The sequence below is a fragment of the Acipenser ruthenus genome, chromosome 32 (assembly GCF_902713425.1).
Source record: "Acipenser ruthenus chromosome 32, fAciRut3.2 maternal haplotype, whole genome shotgun sequence".
In the NCBI taxonomy this organism is placed as follows: domain Eukaryota; kingdom Metazoa; phylum Chordata; class Actinopteri; order Acipenseriformes; family Acipenseridae; genus Acipenser; species Acipenser ruthenus.
The window spans coordinates 3295147-3305614 of record NC_081220.1 but is presented as its reverse complement, the minus strand read 5'-3'; the positions used below and the strand labels follow the sequence as shown (position 1 = coordinate 3305614).

The following is a 10468-nucleotide window of genomic DNA, read 5'->3' as shown; positions in this document are numbered from 1 at the left end:
GGGGGGGCTTCAAACAACTACTTTTTCCTACTTTGCATACATTTTTGTTATGTGAGCACCAGGGATGGAAATAAGACTTCTGTTGCACAGCAGTTTCACCCAGTCCAGGTTTTACTATGAGCTTGCTTAGCCCCAGCGTCTAGGTAACAAGCTCAGGTGTATCTTATTAAACTCATAGTAAAACCAGGAATGGATCACACTGCTATGCAATGGGAGTCGTCTTGCCCTCATCTTTTAACAGCTTCAGTTTTCAGCATGTTGTTCAGCATTGTGAGGTGTGATGTAATAGATGATACTGTTCCTTTACCATTTGCAATCATCCTGAGTGGCTCTTATTACAATAACTTATAGCTTCTAACTCCCTTATAAATTATTTATTTAAAAAATGTCTCTTTATACTTGTACAAAAACATGACGCGTTGTTTCTGAATATGTTGTTTTAATGTGTTTCTTGAAAGTGCTTTTGTGATATCTGTGCCATGAATAAAGTTAATCAAATAAAATGCAGGAGAAAGAGCAAAAAAACAAAGACCTTTGATTGGCTTAATGTCCCACGCTGCAGCAACGACTCATTTACGACTGCTTTCACAGCCTCAGAGTGGCACTGATCTAATTTGACAAGACTGGGGCTAATCGGGGTCTGTGAAACCAGCCATACGTGATTATAGTTAAGTGGTAGAGCAGAAGTGTATATGCATGCACATTTTTGTGCTACAAAAAGCTACACCACCCATTGTTACAACCTCCTATTGCAATGTTTTAAACTGCAGCTGTGCTGCACGAAACCACGATTCCAATTGAATAAGCTCTCCACAGGGGAGGGGTGCTGGAGTCGATCGGGCTGGTTTACCATTGAGAGTGAAACGAGTGAAGAAACAGCTGCTTGGGCTTGTGATGATCGCTGCTTTTCTTAGACTGTGGAGATCCACACAATCCTAAGCAGCTTTTTCTTCACTGGTTTCCCTCTCCATGGTAAATCAGCCCGATCGACTCCAGCGACCGCCCCTGTGGAGAGCATATCTGAATAATTGGTTTGTGCAGCTCTAAGGTCCAGCTGAACCCGTCTCCTGTGCAATAAGAGTCTTCATAGGAGCTCACTGGCTGCACAAGAGGACTGCAGAGCGAAGCAGAGTGTTTGACAGTCAGAGCGCGAAACGAGAAGACACTCAAACTAGAGGACAGCGTCCCGACCGTGCGGATTCCCTCGTTATCAATCTGACATTTTGATTGGCCGAGGGGCTTCACGGTTTATAATAATTAAATCAATTAAATAAACAAATGACACACTAACTTTTTTTTTTTTTTGTAAAATCTGGTTTTATTATAAAAACTCCCATTTGACACGTACAAGCACATAAGCAATCCATAACCAGCTGGGTTCTGCATCACTCCCTCAGTAAAGTTCACCACAGTCATTTAGCATTGGTTATACTGTGCATTTACCACATCTTAATATGCTTTACAAAACCTCCCTGGGCTTTGCTATGCTTTCACAATGGGAAACTTTAATAAGGGCTCATGTGAGCGAATAGGGGTTGAGAGGAGAGCCGTGGGGGGGGGGGGGGGGGGGAATCACTACAAGACATTTGAGCAGTTTCCTCAAGGCCGCAGTATGCAGCTGGAACACATTAGAGGCAGTCATACAGGGATCATCTTCACTGCTGAACTCAAGCCTTTAAAAGAAACTCAGTGAAAAGGATTGGCAAAGACTAACAGCGGGTCTGACTCCCTTAAGTGATACAAGAAATTAATGTCTGATTTGAAGTGGATTTTTAAGAAAACATTTCATCGCGTGTGCTGCGGATGGACCCCCAACCCCAGCTGCTGAGGGTCGACTCACTAACTCAGGCGGTGACTGGCCTGGATCTCCGGGGGCTGCGCACCACTGATCTAAGCAATGCTCTGAAACACAGCGATCGACACTCACACGAGATCATGGTGCATTTTACAGGGAGTGGGGAAAAAGGTACCAGACAAAAAACTACATCATCCCCATCCACTCCCTGCCCTAACCAGAAATGAAGTGATAAATACCAGGGGAATCCTAATCAGGCTGCGTTTAGATTTCATATTGGTTTTACTATGAGCTTGTTACCAACACTGGGGCTAATTAAGTTTGTAGTAAAACCTGGAATGGGTGAAACTGCTGTGCAATAGGAGTCTCATCTCCATCCCTGCACTTGGAAGAATTCATGTTGCAGCCCCGGAGTCTCTGGCTTGTAATTTTCTGCTCAGGGGCTGTGGGTTGCAGGTTTAGTTTGGATGCTTGGAGGGGAAGGGGGTCTGGGGGCTCAGTTTTTCTTGGGTTTGGGGGTGTCGTACTTCCTCTTGCTGGAGTACCAGAGAAGGAGGGGGATCCCGATGGAAGGCAGGGTCATGACTCCAAAGGCAGCCCAATCAAGCTACAGATAAACAGACAGGAGGAGTTTAACAAAACTTTGCTCCGCGTACAATCCACGTGGCTTTACATGCACACCACGGGCAAGAAACAAACCCACCGACAGGAACCGGCTGGACTGTGCCTCCACTACACCCTCACAGGGATGGAAAGAAGACTCCCATTGCACAGCACTTTGATCCATTCCTGGTTTTACTAAGAGTTTAAATCAGACACACCTGAGCTTGTTACTTAAACAATGTAGCTAATCAAGCTCGTAGTAAAACCTGGAATGGGGGAAACTGCTATGCAACAGGAGTGCAACTTCCATCCCTGTCTTGTCACTTAACATGACAAACAGTAGAAGCTCTTTGCCTGTTGGGTGATAAGGATGGACAATTGAAGTCCATTCTGTGTTACACGCAGATGGTATTTTCAGGGGGCCAGTAATGAATTCAGGCTGGCTGAATTACTTACATAATGAGGAGAGAATCTCCTGTCAAACTCCCTCTGAGCCAGGATCCCACCCTGTCCCGGGGCGCTGGTGTACCCCACCTGCAGAGGGAGATAGCGAGATGAACACAGGACACCTCACAGCACCACGTGCGATAGATTCACACACACACACACACGGCTGCTACAGCAGAGAAATTCTTTACATGTGAATATCATGGGACATGAAGAAAATAAAAAAACAAACAAAATAAGAATATTCCCTGCAAACAGAATGCCTTTGGCTAGCACTCCTGTAATAATGTTGCTAGTTTTGAGACAATGTATTATAAAGCCTTGGTGAGCACTCTTAAAGCAGGTCAGTGAGAGCATTGCTAGCACCAATGAGAAGAGCTACACGAGCATTGTAAGACTTGGTTCCCGTTCAGGAATAAGCTGGTCCTCACCACGACCTGGCCTCCCTCCTGCGCCAGGTATGTGATGGTGGCCGAGGTGAAGTTGAAGTAGCCTGCCTTCAGCGGCCTCAGCACCACAGTGTGGGACACGTTGCTGGCTCTGGGGAAGGGGTTCAGGAAGAAAACACGACACTCTGCTGTTTTTACAGCAAACTCAGCAAATGAAACAGTAATGATCCTTAGGAATAAACAAGTAACTAAACACAGAGAAAGCTAGAAATGTTTTCCACACGTCTCCTAAAACTAGCGATACAAGCTTGTTTAGATACTGAAGTTTAGCTTCTACACCAGCCTTCAGTATGCAGTGCACTGCATTCGGACTCCTCATCACAGTGCTGGTCTAATTCACAGTATTACCAAGCTGGTGTTTTCTACTGGGGTATATATTTCGTATCTTCTGAACATTTAGAATGATATCCACCTTCCTATTTTATTTTGTTATTAAAAAAAAAAAAAAAAGATTCTTCATTTCTTTTGGTGTTATAAAAGGATACGGAGCAATCCGGTCCCATTTCACATTCAGCATTCCGGAGACAATCCCGAAATCTTCCGGGGGGAAGGAATCATCAGACAGCTCGACTTCCAGACCAGCGCTAGGGAGGGAGAGAGGGGAGCAGACAGGTTAGATACAGGGAGTGAGGAGGGCGAGAGAGGAGCAGACAGGTTAGATACAGGGAGTGAGGAGGAAGAGGATCAGACAGGTTAGATACAGGCAGTGAGGAGGGAGAGAGGATCAGACAGGTTAGATACAGGGAGGGAGAGAGAGGGGAGCAGACAGGTTAGATACAGGGAGTGAGGAGGGAGAGAGGGGATCAGACAGGTTAGATACAGGGAGTGAGGAGGGAGAGAGGGGATCAGACAGGTTAGATACAGGGAGTGAGGAGGGAGAGAGGGGATCAGACAGGTTAGATACAGGGAGTGAGGAGAGAGAGAGGGGATCAGACAGGTTAGATACAGGGAGTGAGGAGGGAGGGAGAGAGAGAGGAGCACAGGTTAGATACAGGGAGTGAGGAGGGAGAGAGGATCAGACAGGTTAGATACAGTGAGGGAGAGAGAGGGGAGCAGACAGGTTAGATACAGGGAGTGAGGAGGGAGGGAGGGGATCAGACAGGTTAGATACAGGGAGTGAGGAGGGCGAGAGAGGGGAGCAGACAGGTTAGATACAGGGAGTGAGGAGGGAGAGAGGGGATCAGACAGGTTAGATACAGGGAGTGAGGAGGGAGAGAGGGGATCAGACAGGTTAGATACAGGGAGTGAGGAGGGAGAGAGGGGATCAGACAGGTTAGATACAGGGAGTGAGGAGAGAGAGAGGGGATCAGACAGGTTAGATACAGGGAGTGAGGAGGGAGGGAGAGAGAGAGGAGCACAGGTTAGATACAGGGAGTGAGGAGGGAGAGAGGATCAGACAGGTTAGATACAGTGAGGGAGAGAGAGGGGAGCAGACAGGTTAGATACAGGGAGTGAGGAGGGAGAGAGGGGATCAGACAGGTTAGATACAGGGAGTGAGGAGGGCGAGAGAGGGGAGCAGACAGGTTAGATACAGGGAGTGAGGAGGAAGAGAGGATCAGACAGGTTAGATACAGGCAGTGAGGAGGGAGAGAGGATCAGACAGGTTAGATACAGGGAGTGAGGAGGGAGAGAGGGGATCAGACAGGTTAGATACAGGGAGTGAGGAGGGAGGGAGAGAGAGAGGAGCAGATAGGTTAGATACAGGGAGTGAGGAGGGAGAGAGAGGAGCAGACAGGTTAGATACAGGGAGTGAGGAGGGAGAGAGAGGGGAGCAGACAGGTTAGATACAAGGAGTGAGGAGGGAGAGAGGATCAGACAGGTTAGATACAGGGAGGGAGAGAGAGGGGATCAGACAGGTTAGATACAGGGAGTGAGGAGGGAGAGAGAGGGGAGCAGACAGGTTAGATACAGGGAGTGAGGAGGGAGAGAGAGGGGATCAGACAGGTTAGATACAGGGAGTGAGGGAGGGGATCAGACAGGTTAGATACAGGGAGTGAGGAGGGAGAGAGGATCAGACAGGTTAGATACAGTGAGGGAGAGAGAGGGGAGCAGACAGGTTAGATACAGGGAGTGAGGAGGGAGAGAGGGGATCAGACAGGTTAGATACAGGGAGTGAGGAGGGAGAGAGGGGATCAGACAGGTTAGATACAGGGAGTGAGGAGAGAGAGAGAGAGAGGGGATCAGACAGGTTAGATACAGGGAGTGAGGAGGGAGGGAGAGAGAGGAGCACAGGTTAGATACAGGGAGTGAGGAGGGAGAGAGGATCAGACAGGTTAGATACAGTGAGGGAGAGAGAGGGGAGCAGACAGGTTAGATACAGGGAGTGAGGAGGGAGAGAGGGGATCAGACAGGTTAGATACAGGGAGTGAGGAGGGCGAGAGAGGGGAGCAGACAAGTTAGATACAGGGAGTGAGGAGGAAGAGAGGATCAGACAGGTTAGATACAGGCAGTGAGGAGGGAGAGAGGATCAGACAGGTTAGATACAGGGAGTGAGGAGGGAGAGAGGGGATCAGACAGGTTAGATACAGGGAGTGAGGAGGGAGAGAGGGGATCAGACAGGTTAGATACAGGGAGTGAGGAGGGAGAGAGAGGAGCAGACAGGTTAGATACAGGGAGTGAGGAGGGAGAGAGAGGGGAGCAGACAGGTTAGATACAAGGAGTGAGGAGGGAGAGAGGATCAGACAGGTTAGATACAGGGAGGGAGAGAGAGGGGATCAGACAGGTTAGATACAGGGAGTGAGGAGGGAGAGAGAGGGGAGCAGACAGGTTAGATACAGGGAGTGAGGAGGGAGAGAGAGGGGATCAGACAGGTTAGATACAGGGAGTGAGGGAGGGGATCAGACAGGTTAGATACAGGGAGTGAGGAGGGAGAGAGGATCAGACAGGTTAGATACAGGGAGTGAGGAGAGAGAGAGAGAGGGGATCAGACAGGTTAGATACAGGGAGTGAGGAGGGAGGGAGAGAGAGAGAGGGGAGCAGACAGGTTAGATACAGGGAGTGAGGAGGGAGGGAGAGAGAGAGGGGAGCAGACAGGTTAGATACAGGGAGTGAGGAGGGAGAGAGAGGGGATCAGACAGGTTAGATTCAGGGAGCGAGGAGAGAGAGAGAAGGGATCAGACAGGTTAGATACAGGGAGTGAGGAGGGAGAGAGGGGATCAGACAGGTTAGATACAGGGAGTGAGGAGAGAGAAAGAGGGGATCAGACAGGTTAGATACAGGGAGTGAGGAGGGAGAGGGGAGCAGACAGGTTAGATACAGGGAGTGAGGAGAGAGAGAGAGGGGAGCAGACAGGTCAGAAGAACTGAGCAAAGACCAAGTCTAGGACTGGATTAAGCATGTTGAACCTTTTAATCTTAAACCCAGAGAAATAATTTGAAGCAAATCAGAAACGATCCATTAGAGCAAGGGTGGGCAATTCTGGTCCTGGAGGGCCAGCGTCTCTCCTGGCTTTTGTTCCAACTTTGTCCTAAATTACTTAATTGGACCAATTATTGGTCTAATTAAGTAATTTAGAGCACAGTTGGAACAAAAGCCAGGACCGGAATTGCCCACCCCTGCATTAGAGGCTCCTTTTTTGTAAAATACATGCACTACAAAACCCTGTATAGCCCTGCAACTATACAAGCAATTTCAATTCTGATTTCAGATTTGAAGTCTTGTAAAATTGTGCAGCTCCTATATACTCTTTCTACATCATTTAGAAAAAATAGTACATTTGTATGTTTCACAAATATTTATTATACAATTGAGGATTTTTTTGGGAGGCGTGGCTTGTGAAAAAATATAACCGACGGTCCTGGAGGGCCGGTCACTCCACCTCAGGGGTAACGGGTACAATGAGATAATGAAGCACTGCAGGGGCTGGACGGAGGTTTCATTGGTTCAATCAAACAACCTGGAACGAAGAGCAGGAGTGGAAGAGCCGGCTGGCAGTACTGGCCAGGCTCAGCATGCTCCGAGACTGACCTGGAGCCCACGTTGTAGATGTTGTACTGCAGCGTGAGGTCCCTCCCCTCCACAGCATAGCGGTTCAGCAGAGACTTGGAGGCCAGCAGACGCGCCCCTTCCTCTCCACGAGCTGCAGACAACAGCACCAGCACAGCCAACACAAACAGCGACCTCATCTGGAGGGAGGAGGGAATGACAACAGGATTATTATACTCCAGGGGAGTCAGTTTCATTTATAAAAACAGGCTGAAACTTTCACAATCTGGGAATATTTGTAACCAGTCCAAAAAGCCACTGAGAAGCCCTCAGTCGGAGAGTGCTGTTACTTGATCATGTGTATGTGAAAACACTTCTAATGTTTTATAACCAGGAAGGTCCTGTTGAGATTACAATCTGTTTTCAAGGGATTCCTGGTCAAGGAGGCGGCACATCAATAACATTTAAAAAAAAAAAAAAAACACACACACACAAAATCAAATGAGCTCAACCAACAAACAAGTTAATCAAATTACAAACAGTCAACTTGTAGTTTGACCTCAAAACAGTAAGTTTCAGGACTTTCTGAAGTTTTATTCCAATGGAGCTAGAAAAACAGAATACACCACCCCCACCATCCTGTAGAAACTTCAGGAACTGACACTTTGAACAGCCTGAGATCTGAGATTAGATCTCCCTCCCCACTGCATACTGCAGCAGCCCTCTGTTCGACCCGCATATTAAATGATTAAACCTTTAGGGACAATAGAAACATTTAGCACGCTAACCGATCAAGTGGTTCCCACACTCGGTATTACACGGAATTGCTGCAAAACAGAACGGGGTACGGAAATGATATCTCAGTTTCAGCTGAAGCACGAATCACTGAAACAATCTAAACACACAAAAACAAAACTAACAATGTTATATTTTTGTTTTAAATTAGTAATATCTGAAGCTGACTGCATGGACCCAGCCAGACACACAGAATGTATGCGGCGTCCCAACACACGTCATGCCTCAGTATTGACACGTCACCGCTTCATGGGTACACGAACACAATCTTCTCCCCTTTGTAAACTAACACTTCCCTGGCCAGTGCTTTACTTTTATAACGTGAAACCACTTAACAGACATATTAAAAAACTGAAGACAGTATAGCTTGACTTCTGATGGGAGCGAGTATTGTGCAAACAACTCTAAACGGAAAAGGCCAGTATAGTAACGTACACATACAGAACATAATGTTTACATTCTGGAACTGGGATGATGCACAGAGTGCGCAGTATATGCATTTTCAAGTTTGCGAAATAACCCGGTTCTGTTCTAGCAAGTCATACCGGCACTTCCAACACCGCACACTGCTCGCGACTCAGAACCGAACTGACTGCTGCACCAACCCAGCAACACACAGCGCGTTAGAAATCACACAGCTTACTTTCAGAAATCAACCAAACTTTATAATAGATTGAATTCAACGATTAGCGGCCATCAAACCACAAACACTCCCCCCAAGTCCTAGTCTTGCAGTGCCCGTCACAGTTGTTCTCGCTAGTCGCTGTGTAATTGAGGGAATGCTTACGTGTACATTACTACAGTGCGGGCCCACACACTGCTGCAAAGTAACTCCCCGGTGATATTAACACTGCATCTCTCATATACGAGGAAACAAAGTCAGCGTATGGGTAATAGTGCTCCATGTTTATCCAACACGGAGAGCGGGTCACTCGCAATGTAACTCCGCACCCGCGGAACGCTTACGTGTCCGTTCAGTCCACACAGCGCTTCACTCGACTGGCAGGCACGCCGCCATTCTGTGCATTTCAATACCCCCCTCACACCCACACCCACACCCGTGCTGTCTGGAGCCAGCCACGCATTAAACAACACAACGGAGTACTGCTTTTAACAAACACCGTTTCAAACGCGGCGAGAAGTCGCTGTATCTCTCACAGCCGACACGTACTCACCTCGCTTTCTCTCAGGAAATGTAAGAAATGGCTGCACCGCGCAGACGCATAAGTAAAGGCTGTTTAGAGTGACGTATCGGTTGCGCAGGCGCCGATTCCGACTGTAAAAGGATCACGGGAATTGTAGTTTTACACACTGCCGCTGATATCATTCCGTGTTATCAGATCATAGGTTTCCCTCCGGGTCGAGAGGTTGTGAGTTCCTGGTCAGGGTACCCTGGAGATAAGAAACGCACAGTTCTTTTTTTAAAGGTACATTTTTAATTTTATAGGAATTTCTTTTCTGTCTGAAATCAGTTTTTTCCCGTGATGTATTCATAATGTGCAAGTCCTTCCTTTACTAAGATGGCGGATGCTCTGTGACATCACGTCATGTCAGTCTCGACCTCTGATCTCAATGGAATTCCAGGATCAGCCCTGAGCTCCTCACACTGCCCCATTGATTCGTGTATTTAAGATCAGCCCTGAGCTCCTCACACTGTCCCATTGATTCGTGTATTTAGGATCAGCCCTGAGCTCCTCACACTGCCCCATTGATTCGTGTATTTAGGATCAGCCCTGAGCTCCTCGCACTGCCCCATTGATTCGTGTATTTAGGATCAGCCCTGAGCTCCTCGCACTGCCCCATTGATTTGTGTATTTAGGATCAGTCCTGAGCTCCTCACACTGTCCCATTGATTCGTGTATTTAGGATCAGCCCTGAGCTCCTCACACTGCCCCATTGATTTGTGTATTTAAGATCAGTCCTGAGCTCCTCACACTGTCCCATTGATTCGTGTATTTAGGATCAGCCCTGAGCTCCTCACACTGCCCCATTGATTCGTGTATTTAGGATCAGCCCTGAGCTCCTCACACTGCCCCATTGATTCATGTATTTAGGATCAGCCCTGAGCTCCTCACACTGTCCCATTGATTCGTGTATTTAGGATCAGCCCTGAGCTCCTCACATTGTCCCATTGATTCGTGTATTTAGGATCAGTCCTGAGCTCCTCACACTGTCTCATTGATTTGTGTATTTAGGATCAGTCCTGAGCTCCTCACACTGCCCCATTGATTCGTGTATTTAGGATCAGCCCTGAGCTCCTCACACTGCCCCATTGATTCATGTATTTAGGATCAGCCCTGAGCTCCTCACACTGCCCCATTGATTCGTGTATTTAGGATCAGCCCTGAGCTCCTCACTGCCCCATTGATTTGTGTATTTAGGATCAGCCCTGAGCTCCTCACACTGCCCCATTGATTCGTGTATTTAGGATCAGCCCTGAGCTCCTCACACTGTC

At 47.7% G+C, this 10468-nt stretch overlaps 1 protein-coding gene across 1 annotated transcript; it reads right to left on the bottom strand.

The window, feature by feature from the left end:
- Positions 1-1291: 1291 nt before the first annotated feature.
- LOC131703173 (translocon-associated protein subunit beta) lies at positions 1292-9299 on the bottom strand. Its single transcript, XM_059006153.1, has 6 exons — positions 9189-9299; positions 7261-7418; positions 3780-3878; positions 3277-3385; positions 2855-2932; positions 1292-2402 (listed from the first exon to the last, which is right to left on the bottom strand). Exons 2-6 carry the CDS (start codon positions 7416-7418, stop codon positions 2292-2294), a joined length of 555 nt encoding a protein of 184 aa, XP_058862136.1. The 5' UTR covers positions 9189-9299; the 3' UTR covers positions 1292-2291.
- Between the last annotated feature and the right edge of the window lie 1169 nt (positions 9300-10468).